The 21889-nt window shown below is 44.0% G+C and overlaps 1 protein-coding gene across 6 annotated transcripts in view; it reads right to left on the reverse strand.

Annotated features, from left to right (window-relative positions):
• Positions 1-20888, reverse strand: part of NAA16 (N-alpha-acetyltransferase 16, NatA auxiliary subunit) — a 109421-nt gene extending 88533 nt beyond the window's left edge. For 2 of the 6 annotated variants that reach the window (XR_012159157.2, XM_073345830.1), the window contains exons 1-2: positions 20628-20887; positions 2868-2952 (exon numbers count right to left, since the gene is read on the reverse strand). Coding sequence is in view for 5 of the 6 variants with exons in the window: in XM_073345830.1 (XP_073201931.1) it covers positions 2868-2952; positions 20628-20681 (139 nt within the window). In the remaining variant the exon portion in view is untranslated. Of the gene's footprint in view, positions 1-2867; positions 2953-20627 lie in introns of those variants that run through there. The other 4 variants (XM_073345785.1, XM_073345815.1, XM_073345841.1 and 1 more) reach the window with 4 other exon arrangements.
• Between the last annotated feature and the right edge of the window lie 1001 nt (positions 20889-21889).

Raw genomic sequence — 21889 nt, forward strand, 5'->3', positions numbered from 1 at the left:
TGGAGCTATAGGTGCCAACTTTCCACTGCTCAACCCCAGGTCCTGCCCCCACTCCAACCCCAATGCCCCCACCCCTTCCCGCCTCCTCCCTTGATTCTTCTGCACCCTTGCTCCTCCCTCCTCCACCCCAGAGCCTCCTGTACACTGCAAAACAGCCAATCACAGCAGGCACGGGGAGGGAGGGGGAGGCACTGATCAGCAGGTTTGCCAGTGGGCAGGAGGTGCTGGGGGTGGGGATGTTGATGGGCGCTGCTGATGTATTACTGATACTGGATGTATTACTTCTCAGACTCAGGTTGGCCACCCCTGGCATAGGCCATGGACTAGGCAGCCGCATCCAGGATCCCTTGCAGGGAAGTCCTTGCTTCCATCTCCCCCTTCTCAACCAAAGAACTCCCTTCTGGCCTCTTTGGGCAATGAATCTTTAAACTTTAAAACAGAGTCCCATGCATTAAAGTCCAATCTTCTCAGAAATGCTTGTTTATTAATGATCCTGAGCTGCAAACCCCCAGTTGAGTAGACCTTCCTCCTGAACAGGTCTACTTTGTGTCCTCTGCTTTGGGGGTCACCCCTTATAGCCCCTGCTGCTCTCACTCATCGGCAGCAGAGACCACCGGGGAGCGGAGAAATGGGTATACAAAAATTCATCTCTCTGAGTCGGGACAAAAATACTTCTCTGCCTTCTTGGCCATGGGAGGTAGGGATGTCGGGGTCTGTCACAGGGCCTTTATTGGGTCCATGATGGCCTTGTTGAGCGGAAGGGCCATCCTTGACAGGCCCACCACAGTCAACATGTCCACCAAAGAGTGAGAGGACTCCTTAACGCTGGTGGCATGGCGAGCTGAGGCTGTGGTGGAGGGGGCTCCAGGCTAGCCTCCCTGGCCGGGAGCTTAAAGGCCGGGCAGGACTGTCCCGTGGGCCAGATATGGCCCATGGGCCGTAGTTTGCCTACCTCTGCTTTAGAGGATACCGAGGGACTCAGTACCAAGCTGCAAACGATAGCCAGTCTCTTCTGCCCCGGCACAGACACTGCCGACTGTTCTACTACCATGGACACTGGCACCAACAGCGAGAGTAGGTCTCTAGCCTCAGCAAAAGCCCCCAGTATGGGTGGCACCACCAAAGTGTCTGTACCATGCTGCCCCTCTGGTGCAGATGGATGGTCCAGTGGTGGGCTCAACAGCATGTGCAAAGTTAACTGTGCCAGCTGAGCTGCTGGAGCCCCCAAGTGGCCTGATGTGGGTTGCACTTTGCTCTAGTCTCCATGCCTGGCCACCTTCAGGGTTGGGGAATAGTCTCATTTGGCAGGCATCGTCTTTGGTTTTTCCTTGGCACTGGAGACGGTGAACAGTGCCAAGATTCCTGGACAGTGGCAGGCATGCTCCTCACTGACACCGAGGTGCTCAATCCAGATTCTGAATGGCCCAGCTCCGAGGGAGGTCTGAGCGCTATTTCCATCAAGATGGACTTCAGCCTAGTGTCCTGGTCCTTTTTAGTACGGGGTTTGGAGTCCCTGCAAATCTTGCAGTGCTTCCAAACGTGAGTTTCCACCAAGCACTTAAGGCAACTGGATTGTGGGTCACTCAGAGGTATAGCCTTTCTGCAGGAGGCTTGAAGCCCGGAAACCGAGGCATACCTTGGTACCAGAGTGGAGGAAACGCTGCTGATAATGGAGGAAACTAACTCTAAAAGAAACTTAACCAACTACGAACAAGAATTATGTACAGAAATACAGAGAAAAAGTCCTTAGAGGAAGACTTGCAAGAGCCAGGATAGACCATTTCCAGTGATTGTCATGGGCAGTAAGAAAGAACTGAGGCGGCGTGGGGTCAGCGGTGCCCTTAATACTGGCACTATGGACATGCAGCCCCAGAGGGCACCAGAGCCAACCCATCAGATCCCACTGGGGGAAAATTTTCCAGTAACTATGCTCGGTGCACACACACACACCTACATGGGAATGGACGTGTACAAGTACTCAAAGAACCACCACCATTCTGTGCTAACAATTTTTTGCTCAAAATAGTCTGCAACTTCCAGGAGTCCACGCACCACAGGCTAAAAACCACTGTTCTAGGACAATAAAAATCACAATCAGTAAAAAGAAGAAACTTGAGAACCAGTAAGAAGAGACCCCTAGGACAGCAACAATGGACAGGAAATAAACAAATTTATAGTGTGAGAACTATAAAAGACAAGTGTGATTCTGTGCTTTAAATACAAATGCATCATGCCATGGAGCTGGGAAGACAACAGATGTCTGTAAAAATTTGCTGTGACAGTGACAGGAATAATGCAATTAGACCTGCACACCATGTTACATGGAAGATGCTGTCATATCAGTAGGAGGAGCTGAGATGATGGAAAATTAAAAATATACATATTTATGCAAAGACAACTGGGACACGGATACAACAGCAAGCTGTAAATAATGAAGGGTATAAATACTTAAAAGAAATGTATTTATCTGAGTAGGTTTAACAGTACTAATAGCCCAAAACTAAGAAAAGGAACATTTACATTGAATTTTAGGGGGTCATGGGGAGGAGGGGGAAAAGAAAAGAACAGTGATCTTTCTCAAGGCAAACAGTAGAAGTTCCATCTTGTAGCACACCTACAATTACAGAATTTTCCTATGTGGAATTATTGAGCTATGACAGGCATGGAAAGAGGAACCCACACATCTCCACCTCTAGTTTCTACGATACATGCCAAAATATGGACTTTTAGGTTCCGCCTTCCATGTCATAATTCATGGTATCAGTAATACAATGCTTAATTAAGGAATACAACTAAACACAAGCAGTGATGTTATAACTTACAGCAGGGGAAAAAAGAAGAATAAGTCTTTCAAGCCATGCAATTACCTCCATGTTCAGCAAACTTCGGGTTGGAGAGGATCATCTTGCAAAACTTGAGCCCATTTTTGTATTGTTTTTGTTCGTAACATTTCTAGAAAAAAAAACGAGGCTCAAATTATACTACTGAAAGTGCTTTTGAAACAGAGTAGTCCATCAAAATAGACGAATACAAAATAATGCACCAGATCCTTCAGTGACAAAACAACGATCAGACCACTAATGAAAATTCTGTTGAATTCCGCTCCCTTGACACGTTGTATGTTTCTCTAAGATATTTAGGGAAGTGCCTGCATGTGTGTTTGGACACTGCGTATCATTATGGGTGCTGCCAGAACACAAAATAGGTTTTTGGAAAGTAATATGATAGAGTGTAGCTGTAGTATTCCCAGGGGTACAGGAAAAGCAAGGAGGAGTGCAGATGGATTTTGATGTGGAAGAGAGTTTATAGATTCCCAATTATTCTTCGACAATAAACACCATTTGCACAGAGTTAATGCTACCTAGTAGTATCTTGTGACCTTCTAGAATACTTAATCAAAACACAAACTTCAAAAGCCAGGAAACAGTTCAAATATAGCTGGTGATGCAACCTTAACTCTGCCCCCTCGGAGCTGGCAATAACTACTGAGAATTACTGCAACTGCATCCAGTGTGTTAGGTGGAGTTATGCCGAATGATAGAGGCATTAGTTAATCACAGGTCTTCTAAACAGCACTATGATATGAGGGGATATGGAGGGATCATGCCTCTCTGGGGAGCACTGAGCTTTTCTCCTGAATCCCAGGTGAGAGAGATCAAAGGGAAAAGCTGCATGTGTAGCTTGAGAGAGCCAATATGCCTATTTCAACACTATGATTTTTGTTGTGCCAGGAGCGGGCCAAGAGGGGTCTTCTTGCCATGGGGATTGTAGACAGATGGGGTGGAGAGGAGTGTTGTCTGCTTAACGATGGGCAAGTGAAAGTATAATGCTATGTGGCATCATGCGCCTCAGGACAAAGAGGCTGTAAAATTTAGTAGCTATGGTATTCATTCTGTGGAGCAGGCTAATTATTTTAGCGTAGGACGGTGTAAGCAGAGGCAGAGTGCAAGTATGGGTGTACTGGAGCAACACTCAGAGCAGGAAGAGTCATGACTGTGTGGGCATGTACCTTCATTTTATTTCCTGGGAAGCTGCACATGGACCCAGGAGGAAAAAAAAAGTTCTCTTTGCAGGGATGTTGGGATCAGGGACAACTGTTGAGTGGGCTAATTACTGCCTGAAAACTACCACTGTTGCATATCCTGGAAATGCATCCCATTGTCACCTCAGGGTGACCAAGATGGTAGAAAAATACTGCTACATTTTGAGAATATTTCTGTGGGAGTGTGCAGTGGGGAAACAAAGCAGGAAGAGAATCAGGCATTTTAAACATACACCTGTTCCTGATTTCAGTTCCACTGATTTTACCTATTATCATCATCATCATCTCTCAAAAGCCTGGCGTATCAGAAAACAAGAATTCCACTCTCCAGTTCATATTGATTAACAGAAAGTCCAAGTCAAGGTTTCCACCATTTAGGATTTTATCAAAAAACAGTGAGACAAAACTGTATGGCATCCAGCTGTTAACATCCATATTCAGTGGGGCATGAACTAATTTGGGGGGGAAGAAGGGTGTTCTCCAGAAGTACAAGTCCTCCTCCCTTAAAATTGGATTGAATATATAGCGTGTCCATCTTGTACAAGATTCTGAACAGCAGGTGAATAAAACCAGTTCTGATTTAAGTCACCCCGATACACCCAAGACTTACTATTCAGAAGGACAAATTTGTTTACTCCACAGTAACATCTGCCAAATTTTAATCTGCGGATTTGTTTCATGTCATAGATAGCCAAATCTATTTCTACTTGGTGAATGATTTGAGTATTTTCTGTTTGGAGGAAATTGTGATTTAGGGACAAAGTAGTACAGATTTGGATCTAACTGTCTCCGTTTGTAAAGGCAGGGCAACATCTTAGGAGGCAGAAACAAATGCTTTACATTGTGCTGCAACCTGGGCCATGACTGATGGTCAGTGGAGATGGGCCCACTGCTAATGGGGATTTGTCAGTGCTTCCCTTAAAGAAGGCAGGCTACCAGCTTCAATTAAAGAAACATTGATACAGTGTATCCTCAAGAATTTATCATCCAATGTCTATATATCCCTGTGGAGTTAGAGGTTAATTATGGGTAAGATCATTCTCAATATCTAGATGCCTCCAATTTCTTTCACCACAGACCTACATTGGTACAAATGTTACTCCTGGTGGAATTCTGTACTATTCATCGGGAGCAACTGGTATCTTAAAAAAAACCCTCACATTTGATCACGTCATGAAATCTTTCTTGCACAATGAGTGAATGAAATTCACAAATGCACTCAATCACAGACAATATCTAATTGAAGAAGAACTGAATGAAGACTACTCCCCCTGCCTATTTGCCATTTCACTGTGCAGTTTGATGGCTCGAGAGGTAAAGTTATTTCACATTTTTTCAAGCTCCTGAAATCAGTAAAATTGGTTATGGAGGAGAAGCACAGAATACACACTGAGCTTACAGATTCTTCGTGGGTTCTAGATTTTGCATTTCTTGCAGACATATTGCTGCATTTGGATAAAATAAAAATGGATTTACAAGAAAAATTCTGGTTGCTGTCTGATCTACTGCAAAGTGTATTTGCGTTCATGAACGAATTGCAGTTGTTTCACAGAAATACCGGAGGGAGAGCTGACACTTTCCCTTAATGTCACAACTACAAGCCAGATCAAAAGAAGATGTCGCAGAACCCCTAAAATGGAGCACAACTAGATATGTGAGCATGATTAAAGATCTTAAGGACAGTTTTGAGGAAAGATTCGAAGATTTGCAGTGGAAAAAGACCTCAATTCAGATTTCTGATTGACCCTTTTAGTGCTGAAGCTCATAGATTCATAGATATTTAGGTCAGAAGGGACCATTATGATCATCTAGTCTGACCTCCTGCACAATGCAGGCCACAGAATTTCACCCACCACTCCTAAAAAAGACCTCACACCTATATCTGTGCTATTGAAGTCCTCAAATTGTAGTTTGAAGACCTCAAGGAGCAGAGAATCCTCCAGCAAGTGACCCGTGCCTCATGCTACAGAGGAAGGCGAAAAACCTCCAGGGCCTTCCAATCTGCCCTGGAGGAAAATTCCTTCCCGACCCCAAATATGGCGATCAGCTAAACCCTGAGCATATGGGCAAGATTCATCAGCCAGATACTACAGAAAATTCTTTCCCGGGTAACTTGGATCTTACCCCATCTAAAAACCCATCACAGGCCATTGGGCCTATTTACCATGAATATTTAATTACCAAAATTACTGAACCCCCTTTAGTAACTGATGAAGCAACTTCCCAGGTGGAAATAATAGAACTTTTGGAAGATGACAGATTAAAATCTGTTCAGAAGACATAGGGGGATCCTTACTTTCTGGAAATCTGTACCAAAGGACAAATACCCCAACATCAGAGATGCAGCCCTAAAATTAATCTCGATGTTTGCCTCAACCTATCTTTGTGAGTCTGTTTTCTCGACACTCAAACGTGTCCGAGCACCGATCCGTTTTGACAGCCAGTCAGTCAGTTAAGAGAACTGCTGCATGTGAGCACACCTGAACACAAACCAAACTTTAAGGGAATTGCTGAAAGCAAGGATTGCCAGAAGTCCCATTAAGTAAAAGGATAAGTTTTTATTATCATCGTTGACTATATATTATAAATGTATAAAATACACATTATCAAATTATATAACGATGTGTACACACACACATACAATCATTACATATTACTGTGGCTCTTTGGCAATGTACATGTGTAAATTCTGGCTCCTTCTCAGGCTGGCTACCCCGTTCTAGCTTCTCTGCTGAATTCAGACCTGGAGCATCTACCCATAGGCTCTGGGTGTGCTTGAAGTTGGATGTGACATTCCCATGAACTTCAAGGGACAAGCACTTGTCACACAGTACACTAGTATTGGGTGCTCTCCACAGGCAGATTAAACTTCTGTCCTGGACATCAAATTCAGGAATAGACCCAGCACGTTTCTCAACCCAGTTTGAGGATCAGGGCCAGATATTGTTCCCAGTGATCCTGACGGAGATGAGAAAAAGGGAATTTGAGCTCTCTCTATACCTAAACTATACTACTGAACTAAGGACTATTTATTTAAGAAAATAGTTCTGTATTAAAGTTTAGAAGTCTGACCGCTAAAAGAGAGGGCCCTTTGTGTTTGCTAAAGAGGGAGCAAGGGAACTAAGGTGACTGGAGAATGCACTTTGTGCCACACGAGGGTGCTTGCACTCCCCACGACACTTTGAAAGAGGTTTCCACATGGCCACTATTAGTGGAGAAGTCCAAGCAAATACTCACCAGCAACTACACACCACACAACAAAAATGCCAACTCAGGAACCAAAACCTGCAACAAACCTCGGTGCCAACTCTGTCCACAAATGTATTCAAGGGACACCATCATAGGTCCCAACCAGATCAGCCGCGCCGTCAGGGGCTCATTCACCTGCACATCTACCAATGTGATATATGCCATCATGTGCCAGCAGTGCCCCTCTGTCATGTACATTGACCAAACCGGACGGTCTCTATGCAAAAGAATAAATGGACAATTCTAACATCAGGAATCATCACATTCAAAAACCAGTAGGAGAACACTTCCATCTCCCTGGACACTCAGACCTAAAAGTGACAATTCTTCAATAAAAAACTTCAAAAACAGACTCCAACGTGAAACTGCAAATTAATTCCAGTTCTGCAAACTGGACACCACCACATTAGGCCTGAATAAAGACTGGGAGTGGCTGGGTCATTACAAAACCTAAACCTAATTTCCCCCATACTTATTTCTTCCTACTGTTACTCACACCTTCATGTCAACTGTTTGAAATGGGCCACTCATTACCGCTACAAAAGTTATTTTTCCTCCCTTGGTATCCTACTGTTAATTAAATTGTCTCATTAGACTGACCTCACACTTGGTAAGGCAACTCCCACCTTTTCATGTATTTATAGCTGCTCCTGTATTTTCTGATGAAGTGGGTTCTAGCCCACGAAAGCTTATGCCCAAATAAATCTGTTAGTCTCTGAGGTGCCACAAAGACTCCTCGTCGTTTTTTGCCGATACAGACTAACACGGTTACTACTCGGAAACCTCTCACAATTAGAAATGTACATATATCCTCAGACTCCTATTGGATACTGAAAGATGGGAGTTATATCAGCCTGAAATATTTGACTTCAAGGCCTGGACCACTGTCAAATGCCACTTTTGATTTGAAAAACCAGTGTCTACTTTTACTGTTAGATATACAGTGAACTATAAGGACTAAGAATTCCATGTTTCTAAGGTTAAGTAGCATGTGTTTCTACCCATAACAGTTCATGATATATGGGACATGGAAATTCACATCATGTCGATGTTACTGTGTCACTTCATCCCCTGTGCACACACTTTAACTCTAACCTGATTTAAAGGCCACAATCTTGAGAACTGTTAGAGCAAACACCTCATGCTGCTCAAAACACTGAGCTATCCCTACCCAAGATGTTAGTTGCTGCTAACTTCCTAAATAACTCCTGTTTCTATGAGCCAAGAACTGAAACAGGCCAATTAAATGGATAGAAATATTTAAAGGATCAAGTCTAGAATCTTTATTCACAGTATTTACATTTTTCCAGAGTAGCAGCTGTGTTAGTCTGTATTCGCAAAAAGGAGTACTTGTGGCACCTTAGAAACTAACAAATTTATTTGAGCATAAGCTTTCGTGAGCTACAGCTTACTTCATCGGATGCATTCAGTGGAAAATACAGTGGGGAGATTTATATACATAGAGAACATGAAACAATGGGTGTTACCATACACTCTTTAATGAGAGTGATCACTTAAGGTGAGCTATTACCAGCAGGAGAGCGGGCGGGGGGGGGAGGGAACCTTTTGTAGTGATAATCAAGGCGGGCCATTTCCAGCAGTGGACAAGAACGTCTGAGCAACAGTGGGGTGGTTGGAGGGGGGAAATAAACATGGGGAAATAGTTTTACTTTGTGTAATGACCCATCCACTCCCAGTCTCTATTCAAGCCTAAGTTAATTGTATCCAGTTTGCAAATTAATTCCAATTCAGCAGTCTCTCGTTGGAGTCTGTTTTTGAAGTTTTTTTTGTTGAAGAATTGCAACTTTTAGGTCTGTAATTGAGTGACCAAAGAGATTGAAGTGTTCTCCGACTGGTTTTTGAATGTTATAATTCTGGAAGTCTGATTTGTGTCTATTTATTCTTTTACGTAGAGACTGTCCAGTTTGACCAATGTACATGGCGTAGGGCTTTGCTGGCACATATCACATTGGTAGATGTGCAGGTGAACGAGCCTCTGATAGAGTGGCTGATGTGATTAGGCCCTATGATGGTGTCCCCTGAATAGATATGTGGACACAGTTGGCAACAGGCTTTAATGCAAGGATAGGTTCCTGGGTTAGTGGTTCTGTTGCCTGGCGTGTAGTTGCTGGTGAGTATTTGCTTCAGGTTGGGGGGCTGTCTAAGTAAGGACTGGCCTGTCTCCCAAAATCTGTGAGAGTGACGGATAGGTTGTAGATCCTTGATGATGCCTTGAAGAGATTTTAGTTGGGGGCTGAAGGTGACAGCTAGTGGCGTTCTGTTATTTTCTTTGTTGGGCCTGTCCTGTAGTAGGTGACTTCTGGCTCTGTCGACCTGTTTCTTCACTTCAGCAGGTGGGTATTGTAGTTGTAAGAATGCTTGAGAGAAATCTTGTAGGTGTTGGTCTTTGTCTGAGGGGTGGGAGCAAATGCGGTTGTATCGTATAGCTTGGCTGTAGATAATGGATCATGTGGTGTGGTCTGGGTGAAAGCTGGACGCATGTAGGTAGGCATAGCGGTCTGTAGGTTTCCGGTATAGGGTGGTGTTTATGTGACCATCGCTTATTAGCACTGTAGTGTCCAGGAAGTGGATCTCTTGTGTGGACTGGTCCAGGCTGAGGTTGATGGTGGGATGGAAATTGTTGAAATCATGGTGGAATTCCTCAAGAGCTTCTTTTCCATGGGTCCAGATGATGAAGATGTCATCAATGTAGCGCAAGTAGAGTAGGGGCATTAGGGGACGAGGGCTGAGGAAGCGTTGTTCTAAGTAAGCCATAAAAACGTTGGCATACTGTGGGGCCATGGAGGTACTCATAGCAGTGCTGCTGATTGGAAGGTATACATTGTCTCCAAAAGTGAAATAGTTATGGGTGAGGACAAAGTCACAAAGTTCAGCCACCAGGTTTGCTGTGACATTATCGGGGATACTGTTCCTGACGGCTTGTAGTCCATCTTTGTGTGGAATGTTGGTGTAGAGGGCTTCTACATCCATAGTGGCCAGGATGGTGGTTTCAGGAACACCACCGATGGATTGTAGTTTCCTCAGGAAGTCAGTGGTGTCTGGAAGATAGCTGGGAGTGCTGGGAGTGTAGGGCCTGAGGAGGGAGTCTACATAGCCAGACAATCCTGCTGTCAGGGTGCCAATGCCTGAGATGAAGGGGCGTCCAGGATTTCCAGGTTTATGGATCTTGGGTAGCAGACAGAATACCCCAGGTTGGGGTCCCAGGGGTGTGTCTGTGAGGATTTGGTCTTGTGCTTTTTAAGGGAGTTTCTTGAGCAAATGCTGTAGTTTCTTTTGGTAACCCTCAGAGGGATCAGAGGGAATGGCTTGTAGAAAGTGGTGTTGGGGAGCTGCCTAGCAGCCTCTTGTTCATATTCTGACCTATTCATGATGACGACAGCACCTGCTTTGTCAGCCTTTTTGATTATGATGTCTGAGTTGTTTCTGAGGTTGTGGATGGCATTGTGTTCTGCACGGCTGAGGTTATGGGGCAAGTGATAATGCTTTTCCACAATTTCAGCCCGTGCACGTCAGCGGAAGCACTCTGTGTAGAAGTCATCAAAGATGCACTGCAAGAACCACCTTTCTTGAACAACTGGAGTTTGCCAGAAGTCAGTCAAACATTTCAGATAGTCTTCTGCTGTGAACAAGCTGCATAGCATATATGAAATTATACACTCAATATGATGTGACCAGATGAAACTTTCAATATGCTTAGATACCAATTAATGGAAATAAAGTGAAATGATGAAAATATAAGTAGTTTTGCTACATTGTTTTGAAAGATCGAAGGATCACCGAATCCAACCAACTGGACACTCAGCTCATTTCTAACCCTGAAGCTACTCAAGAGGCTAATTTGATATCTGCATTGAGCAGCCTGCACTTAGTGAGCCCTTCTGTCTGAGCACTGACATCCTGTGTAAACAGCAACATGCCAGATGAATGTCAAGATTCCAGAAAAGAAAAAGAAAAAAGGCACCCAGACAAGTTCAGCTACATTTAAGTTGTTGGACAAATAAGTTTATATACTGTACCCTTGAGTTAAAGGGACATCACCAATAAAAATATTAGTGGGTAGTATTTTTAAGACACCTGTAACTGAAAGATAACATGGTAATCTATTTTCAGTTTCCTTTGAGGATCCTATAGCACTTTCTGTATAGTCACAGTTTCTTGGAATGAGTGGGTCTTTCAAACAGCAAGAGAGTATACAAACATTTTGAAAAGGAAAATGAGACTAAAGACACAAAAGCCAGTAGAGGGGCACATTATACCTTAGTCCACTTCTTAAACTGGCTAGATTCCAAGCTAGTGTCTCTATGGCCTATTTAATTCTCATAGACCTCATGCTATTGCATAATACTGACAATTTGAAACAAAGCATAATATGCACTGTAAGGCTGGAAGTGGAGAGTCTAAAACCAGAAAGCAGAGATTATTATCCAGACATAGAAAAAAAAGCCAGAGTCAATACAAGCATATGGAAGTGGTAGGAGAAAACCCACCATTAGTGTCTAGTTAATGAAATTGCAGTGAGAAAGGAAACCTGTTCAAACCTGCAGAGACTTTTAGAAACAATTCTGTCAAAAACTTCTAAACCACTTTTTAACCACCATATCTTTTTTCTGGGAGCTTCTCCTGGCTGTAAGTGCTTAGAGGCCCTTTAGCTATACTGAATGCATATACTCTAGTCACAAATACATACTGTTCACAGACAATGCAGAAACATTAGCGTACTGACATGACAAATATTTAGAAGTTCCAACATTAAATGACAATTTATAAGTAGAACTTGATTCACAGAGCATTTCTTTAGTAGTGTCTGTTTTAGATGTGTGTCTATCAAACATTATATAAAAGTTTGATTAGACTTTAGGAGACAACATTTAGTAGAATATATACACTGAATACTACCTAACTAATTACACTGGCAGTGCTTGTTACGTTTGTTCAATGCTGGAGTAACTTCAACTTTTAAAAAAACTGGATAACATTGTTTGAATTTGAAACTTCATCAGGTATTAAGAGTGGTATTCTGTATACACTGAGTCCATGAAAGTCACATCTTTATTACTTGCACAGATACTGCTTTTTTAAAAGCAAGGAAGCAGCATGACAATAGTGCCACTTTTTTTGTATGATACTTGTGAATGTGTACAGATTAACTCACCCACTGATTTCAATGGGACTATTATAATGTGTGTGGAGTTATGCATATGTGCACTTCTTTGCAGGATATAGATCTTGGATATTACATCAGAAAACCAGCAAGATATAAAAACAAATAACTTTTTTGTACTCTAACTGCAAATTGACAGAAGACAAACTGTTTGTCAAACAACTATTTGAAAACACAATTTTAACTGAGAACTCGAAACTCATGGCTATGTTTCACACTGCCAGCTGTAAGTGCTTGCAGTTTCACTATTATGGAACAGTGTTGCACACCTGAATAAATGAGCTTGTATAAAATCCATTAAAAAGGAAGATTTTTAAGCTTCACCCATTCTAACAGAAGTTTGATTTTTTTCAAGTTATTTATGCACTCTGATAACTCAAAGCAAGCATACGACTAACACTGGTAATTTTAAGTGGCTAAAAGGCAGACTTATTTCTTAGTGTTCAAAATAGGGCTGACGCATTAAAAGCGTAGTCACATGAAGAGCATGCACGCTACGCTTCCCACCTACCATCCTGCAAGAATTATACAGCAAGTGAAATGGCCCTGCCAATCAGAGCAACATTTCCCAGTGTAGTTACGATTCAGAACAGCATGGTCATTGCCACAGTGCAGGGCAACGGCATCTGTATTCCCCCTTTATGGGGCAGAAAGAGCACCCACTCAGGTTCCCCTACCCATCACCTCCCTTAGATGGAGATATGTCTCTCTCCCTTCTGACCAGAGTATTTCTAGGCCGAAGAGTTCTTTACCTTCACTACATTATTCTTAGGAAAGACAGGCTGCCCAAGTAGGCCTGCTTACTTTCTCAGATGGTTAATTAAGTGTGACTGCCCACAGTTATAAGGTGCCACATAGCACTTCCCATGCAAGCCTAATTTATTCTTAAGGTAAATACTACACAGAAAACATTAAAAGTTTTAAAAAAAAATCTACACAAAGACTAATAAGCTGACGAGCGATCACCCCAACATGGGCTATGGCTGGAGCCATCCTTCTACATCCCACCCAAAGGGTTTCCTTGTTTCAAATTCCTCATAGCTTAAGCTCAGAACACACACACACACACACACAGTCTTATGCGGCCTCAGTAGGGTCAGTTCTTCCAACCTTTCCCTAAGGATTGCGTCCCCCCATGAACAAGGGGTCCTGTCTGTTTGCTAGATCATGAAGAAGGCCCTGAGCCTGTTTAGAACCAGGCTATTTATCCAAAGATCTTTTCTTTCTCTGTTGGTCCCTGGAAAAATCCAGTTTGAATCCATATATGCAATTCTCTCCAGAGAGTAAATTTAAAAGACCTGATAACTAAAAGGAATTACATTAAATATGTAACTCCTCTAGGAGGAGACGGATGCAATTCCACAAACACAGGGCTTGTCTACACTACTGCATGGGGTCGATCTAAGATGCGCAACTTCAGCTACATGAATAGCGTAGCTGAAGTTGACATACTTAGATCTACTTACTGCGGTGTCTTCACTGCGGTAAATTGACAGGTAATGCTCTCCCGTCGACTCCGCTTGTGCATCTCGTTCTAGTGGAGTACTGGAGTCGATGGGAGAGCACTTAGCGGTCGATTTATCACGTCTAGTATCGACCCCCACACTGGATCGATTGCTGCCTGTCGATCCATCAGGTAGTGTAGACAAGCCCACGTGCTCAACTATATTTTTAATTCAATGGACTCCAATTAGGCATTAAACCTAATTCAATAAGGTTTAACTGAAGTCAGTAAAGTTTATCTTAATTCCATAAGATTTATCCAGGATATTATCAGTCTGCCCAAATCATCAATTACGAAGTGAAACACCTGTGAATTGTTACAGGTCCTTGAACATCACAAGCCCCAAACTAACACCGCCATCTCAACTTTTTGATTCATTCATCTTGCAAAATAGTAATCACACCAGCGTAGGATTACTACTGAACTTAAACAGAAAGTAATCCAGTTTCTCCATGCCATCACTAACATTAAACCAAGTATCACATGCAAATTTATCACGTCAAAAAGTTATTCTACAAACATGCATTACACGGTGCAGCTTTAAATACTAGCTGTTCATTCCTATTAACACATGTAATATTTCTATAATACTGTGGTAACTTAATGACATGTTTTAGCAACTTCAGAGAAAATAATGGTCTATAATAATTTGTGCTTTTAGGCTGATAAATGACTCATCTACATTTATTGGTAGGCAATACCTATATAAGGCAGTTAAACAAGAATATTAAGCTAGAACATTTGATGAAACTTGAAGATGTGCTTCGTAAATAACCAAGTAAAAATGAAAAAAAAAAACTCAAAGCCATTGACAAATTATTGTAATAAGTGACCACGCAGAGAGATTTATGTAGCCATTATGATTTCAGTTTTTTAACTGGGCTGCAAAACAAGTCCATTTTCTGATGCGTGATTTATTAGAGCATGAATTCCAAGTGAATGTAGTATATACTAAAAAAGAATTTTAAAAGAGATTAGCCAGTGATTCTCATGAGTCAGCCCAATAACAGAATCCCAAAAGAAACAGTATTAACATTCTTATCTAAAGAACTCCTAAAATACACTTTTTTAAAAAAAGCTACAATAAATACTGTTTTCTAAATAAGAAACATTAAGGGCCTATCCACCCTACTGGTGCAAACTCAATATTTCTAGGGTGCTTTAATGTAGTACTGTCTACCTGGACCAATTACTGTACAATATTAGTGTGCTTTAGAAATCACATCCTGTAGTACACACTGCTATTCTGTGTAGACAAGTCCTAAATTAAGACTAAATTCTGAATTTAATTTAAACACACTTTTAGAGTGCCCATCAGTATTATGGGCATCAGATTAACATTAAAACTGAAAAAGATTAGAGCACATTAGTACTTAAGACACTGGATCACCGAGTGCACATTAGAGTCTGCAATTATGAGAGACAAGGTATCAATGTCCTGATCAGAAAACTATTGAGTGCACAAAGTTGGGGGGAGATCAAAGAGGCAACTAAGTCTAATTACTCCTTGGGAAATTCTGCACCACTGCAAATGCCCAGAATGTATGTCCCCTGCCGATTTCTTTGCTTCCCCACAGAAAAATAACTTTGACGGGGAAGCAAAGGGAAGCCACAAGAGCAGTCATGCGACCCTCCCCAGCAGTATGTTTTGGGCGCTCAGGGCAGCTAGCAGAGAGGTAAATCACTGTGGGGCAGGAGGCAGGACTGGGGAAGACCCAGCTGGTGGCTCCTACCCTGCGCTGGGCTCAGCTGCTAGTCCCGGCTGGCCTGGGGGAGGACAGTACTTCCTCTTCCCCTGCATCCAGGGCCAAGTCAAACTGACCCACCCCCAGATTTTTCCCCCTGCTGCAGGAAGCTCTACAAACTTCCCCACTCCAGGATCCATTGCTCCGCAGCTGCAGGGAGAGGGATCCCTGTACAAGGAGCTGCTCCCCCCACCCACAGTGCATCCAGACCTCCTCATACCCAGACCCTCCAGCCGAGCATCCCCCTTTCCCCCACTCAGAACCGCCCCGATGAGCTGCACAGTGATCTCCCACCTCTGTGTGGCCAACGGCCTGGGCTCCCCAATGCCATGCTGGAACCTCCACATTTGACAAATAACATTTTCAGAATTTTAAAATATTGTGTGTAGAATTTTAATTTTTTTGGCACATAATGTAACTAATAGTGGACTTTGACTACCAGCATATAAACTGGACAAAGTCACCACCTGAGAAGTTTCAGCAATTTCTCAACCATTTAAACAACTGCTTCTTTATACACTTCTACAGCATACAAATTAATAGTTTCTCCCCTTAGGGCTTGTCTTCATAGAAAAATTAATTGCTATAATTATATTGGTATATTTCCAAGTGGACTATTATTTACAACAGTGGACTTTTTAGGTTTAACTTAATTCCCTTTTGAAGCAAGTTAAGCTAAACTGAAAAAAGGCCACTGTTATTGCAAATTATAGCATCCACATGGTAAGTTACACTGATAACTATACAGATATAGCAATGCTGATAAAATTTCCCAAAGTAGACAAGCCCTTGTGCCTCGGTAAGTAGGAATTAGTTCAAGCAGTAACCAGAGTTGAACCATTACATAACTATGACTGTGATGCTGTATGTGAAAAGGAATCCTACCAAAAAATAATGCTGTGAAATGAAACTTCAGGGGATTAAAAAGAGAGAAGAGGAAGCAATAACAAAATAGCAAAAAAAAAAAAAAAATCAACCTATCACAGGTCAAGTGAAGAACCCAAAATTCTGACTGGTTAAAATGTCAACTGACCAGCTATTATTTGAGCTCCATCAAATACTCTAGCAAGAATGCCCTAATGTAGGTATTGGCCTACTTTTTTTTGATTGCATCATGATGCCATTCTTTCAGAACTTCATTTCACTGTGTTTCACATTTTTCCTCTGTTAAAATAATGCAGTTAAGTAACGTTTTGTAATTATGCATAAGTAAGTATCTCAGGTCATGCTTATTGGAAACCATAAAGTCTTACTCTTTTTTTGTTTGTTTGTTACTGTACTAATAAATTAGTGCGTTAAAATAACCTGACAATTGACACTATTTGATCCATCAACTGACCAAATGTTTTTGGATAGGTCACATGTGCAACCCTAGACCCTCGTATTCTCAAGTACCCTCTGAGCAGAGTTGCAGAAGATGTATGTATGCAGAATAGAGGAAGTATGAAGACAAGGACACAATGTAGTATGGTTAAATGACAAGGTTCAAGGATGTTATTTGAGCCAAAGATATATCCTCCAGAAAATGGAACTCCAACCCAAGAGAATCCTATATAATGTAGCAAGCTATTGCAGGTAATATATAAATAAGAGAGAGGTCAGGAGGGAATCTGAGAAGAAACAAGTAGTCCTAAACCAAAAAGCCCATATACCAAAAGCAGCAGTCTAGGATAGAATCCACACGTACTACTAGAACAAACAGAGCAATTAAGAATAATGACCAAGATACCCTGTAAGAATATTTTTTAACACCACATACACATATTGTTTCTAGGCATATACTAAAATAAAGCCAATTAACAAAAGGTACAAAATATAAGCTATGCAGACATTAATACTTCAGGGAATTAGTTGGGAACAACTGCAAGGATAAAACAGAAAAACGAACACTGAGAAATTTTAAAACTTGATTTTTTTTCTTTCAGTACATTAAGATCAATTGGACAAGTGAATGGCAGCATGTGGATAAGAATTCAGGAAATAATCAGTTATTAATCCCTATGTAGATCATTAACTCACCTTTCACAAAGGGTAAACATTCATTCTCACTCAACTGCCACATTATTTTTATCTGATTATCTATAATTAGACATTTGAAGATAAAATGGTGGTAATTTGCCTAAAATGCACTTGCCTAAAAATTCTATAAATGTATAATGTTAATTATACAAGATATATTGGGAAGTGACTGCTACTATGAACTTGTTTGCTCCTAGTAAGAATAATCACTTATCTGTTCTAAAATTAGTAATTTATTTATAGCAGAGAGCAAGGGGAGTGCTAGATTACTTAGTAAGATGCATACCATAACCATACAGTAAGCAGCAAATTGCTATTAAGAACTATTAAATCTTCAAATCTAAATGCTGCCCAAAGCCAACAAAAGAAACCAATCAAGAAACACCTGCCAGTACACATCAACAGCACACATCTGAGCTTAGACACTAAGATTTGTGTTCTTGTTAAGCACTCTGGCCTTTGCTAAATTCAACTTATCCCTAAAAAAAAAATCCTCACTATTGTTAACACCAGTAGTAGCAAGACGGATGCTCTAGGAGCAAATAACGAACCAGTGGTTGCCAGTAGTTTTACCACCATGACACGTGGACCTCCTCTGAGCAGGTATAGATGACAAGGTAATTTAAAACTCCTGGAGCTTTGTTCACACTGGGGGTATGTCTATACAGCAGCTGGGATTCCCAGTTCATGGAGACACATATGCATGAGCAGACCTAGCGTTGGTGCCGAAAAGTAAGTCTGGACACAGCAGTCTGAGGCTTAGGCTAGCTGCCCAAGTAGAACCCTGCACATGCAGTCTGTACTCTGGCGGCTAGCTTGAGCTGCAGCCTGTGCTGCCACAGCTACACAGCTATGTTTAGGAGCTAGCTCAAACAGAGTTTGCACATGCATGTCTACTAAGGTTGCCAATCCTCCCGGCTTCGCCAGGAGTCTCCCAAAATTGGGCTCTATCTCCCGGAGGCTAGCGAAGCCAAACAGGGAGATCTTAGGCCGTTAAAAGTCTGGCGATACAGCAGGGCTAAGACAGACTCCCTGTCTGTGCTGGCCCCACGCCACTCCTGGAAGGGGCCAGCACATTCCTGCGGCCCATTCGGGGGAAGAAGAGGGGAGGCAGGGGGTATGCACATGCTGCCCCCCCATCCCAAGCACCAACTCCACAGCTCCCATTGGTCGGGCACTGGGCCAATGGGAGCTGGGGGGCGGGCAATGCCTGCAGGCACAGACAGAGCACAGAGCGCCCTGGTCTCCTCCCCGCCCAAGGCCACAGAGATGTGCCAGCTGCTTCCTGGAGCAGTGCAAGGACAGGCAGGCAGCCCGCCTTAGCCCTATTGCGCTGCTGACCAGGAGCCACCTGAGGTAAGAGCCTCCCGGCCACCCCCTACTGCACCCCAACCCTCTGCCCCAGCCCTGAGACCCCTCCTGGAGCCAGCACCCCAAACCCCCACCTGCACCCAAACTCCCAACCAGAGTCTACACCCCCTCCCACACCCCAATGCCCTGCCCAGCCGCGAGTCCCCTCGTATACCCAAACTCCCTCCCAGAGCTTGCACACCACACCCCCTCCCACACCCCAACCTCCTGCCCCAGCCCAGTGAAAGTGAGTGAGTATTGGGGACAGCAAGCAACCGGAGGCATGGAGTGAGTGGGGCAGGGCCTCAGAGAAGGGGCAGGGCTGGGAGGTGGGTAAGGGTGTTTGGATTTGTGTGATTAGACAGTTAACAACCCTAATGTCTACCCAAAACGGGAATCACATCACTCAGCAGCTGTGTAGACATACTCTACAACTTCACTACTAATCACCCATGGAGCTGCACCAGGTGAGATTTTTTTCATAAAATAGTTAATACACAGAACAACCTAAAGGATTTTTTTTTTAAATAACCTAGACCAAGAAAATATTTCAGACAAACTACAATTGATGACCCAAGAAATGGATTATTTATAACACAAATTAAACCTCTGGCCGTTTAAACACTTGATCAATTAAGTAAATAAATTGAGTCCTTGGGCTGACCACTTACACGTTAAAAAACCCCTTTAATGATGTTGCGGAGAACCCAATTCTGCTTTACTAGGCTGCCAGTCATGTTCAGCCATGTGGCTAAGTGAAAAAATCTTCCTGCATTTTAATATCTTAAATCTAGTCCCTCTATACCATGTGTTCTTGGTCAGTTGCTATCCAAGAGATGGCTGCATTTCAGAGATGAGGTGAGAGCCCCTATACATCGGTTACATTTGTAAAGTGCTTTGGGATCCTCCTTCGAGCTGAGCGTGCTGTTTAAGTGTAAGATATTATTATTAGCCACACACCTGAACAGACATCCCCAGTTCTAGAGAGGTTTGAAATCTGAACCCAGACCGGGCTCTCACAATTCAGCGGTGTGTTTCAAATGGGCCAAGCCAAAACCCCAGATCCAGGCAGCCGAAACTTTTTTTTTTTTTTTGCCCCCCTCCGTGGAGGGCGGGGGCGCAAGGGGAAAGTGCCTCAAACCTGGTTTCAGGCTTCGCAGCCGTCTGTGGTGACCCGCGTTCCCCGGGGACCCTGCATCCCGCTCAGGCGCGCCCCGGCCATGGGGAGCGGAGGCGGCTGGGCACCACAGCGGCGCGCCAGCCCGTTTGCGGCGGCCCCGCTACACCCCCCTTCCGGGGGGTCAGGCGGGCCCCTCATGGGAAGCGGCTGCCGGGCCTGCTCCGCCCTGGGCTCCCGCGAGACAAAGGAAGGAAGCGGGCGAGAGCCCGGAGGCGGCGGGAGCTCCAGCCTAGCCAGCGCACGGGGCCAGGGCCGCGCACCTGCTCCCGCGCCCCCGGGGGAGCTGGCTTGACGGGCTGGGAGAGGACGGGCGTCCCGAGCCGGGGCGGGCCTGGCCGCGCGGGGCGGGCACTGACCAGGATCCGCTTGAAGAGGTTGCTCTCCTTGGGCGGCAGCAGCACGGACGGCATGGTGCGCGAGGGCAGCCCGGGCGGCGCGGAGAAGACGCGGCTCCTGACAGGCGGCGGCGGTTTAACTCATTGGCCTGCGCCGCCCGGCCGGCTCCCCTCAATCGCGGCGAGCGAGCGCGGCCCTTGTGCGCAGCTGCCGGGGAGGCCTCGCTTCCCCACTGACGCTGCAAAATGGCCGCTGGGATCCCCCTTGGCGCACGCGCAGATCCTGCTCTCTAGCCTGCGGGGTGCGAGGGGAGCAGCGCCCCCGCGGCCAGTCCTGGAGCCCCGGCGGCGGGAGGCATCCCAGGAGGTAGCGGGCTGAGTTTGGCCTCGCCCAGATTTGCCACCAACTCTCGCGATGTTGTTATAAATCTTGGGATTTGGTGCCTGAGGAGGTCAGCCTTACCCCCTTTGTAGCGCTTGTGGTTGGAGGGGAACCTCTCTCCCCCAACAAGGCACCACCCCAGGGCAAGTCAGAGGAGCTGTGAGATTCAAGGCCTGGTGGGTGGCTCCGTGGCTGGCAGTGCAGCGTGGCGTTTGGCTGCGGAGGGGCATTGGCGGGGTTTGACCTGTACCTGTGGGATGTGACAGGATGGAAAATCCCATTATTCTGATTACACTCTTGCCACCGTCCCTCCTCTTTGCCTTAGCGTCCTGTGTCTGAAGAACTGTTTGTGCTACAACCACATAATCTGAGAGCCAGGAATCCCTACTTTCAAAGAGAGATACAATGCATTCGTCTCTACGCTACCAAGTTTGTGGCTGCTAAGATCTGGCTGGAATTTAAGGAGTGAATGGCAGGCTAGTAATCAGACGATTATGATTATAACCTATGGATGTCATCTAATGTATTCATTCATTTTTCAGTGTTTGACATCAAATGTTAGCTATGTAAAGCTTCCTAGCCATCTCATAAATATTTGTAAGAGTTAGTATTTGTTCCTAGGCTGGCAGTGGTTCCTTTACCAAGTAAAGTGTGAGGCTTGAATGGCTTGCTGCTGTTGACATAATAAGAGTTACCTGTTTCCACATTGAGAACTTTGCTCTTTGAAGTCTGTAGCTTCTCTTGAAGGTGTAGAGTAGGGAATTGTCTGTAACTTCAGTGGCATCACAGATGCAAGTGTCTCTCAGACTTTCCTGGGAAAAAGAAAAGGAGTACTTGTGGCACCTTAGAGACTAACCAATTTATCTGAGCATAAGCTTTCGTGAGCTACAGCTCAATTCAT

The sequence above is a fragment of the Lepidochelys kempii genome, chromosome 1 (assembly GCF_965140285.1).
Source record: "Lepidochelys kempii isolate rLepKem1 chromosome 1, rLepKem1.hap1, whole genome shotgun sequence".
Classification (NCBI taxonomy): domain Eukaryota; kingdom Metazoa; phylum Chordata; order Testudines; family Cheloniidae; genus Lepidochelys; species Lepidochelys kempii.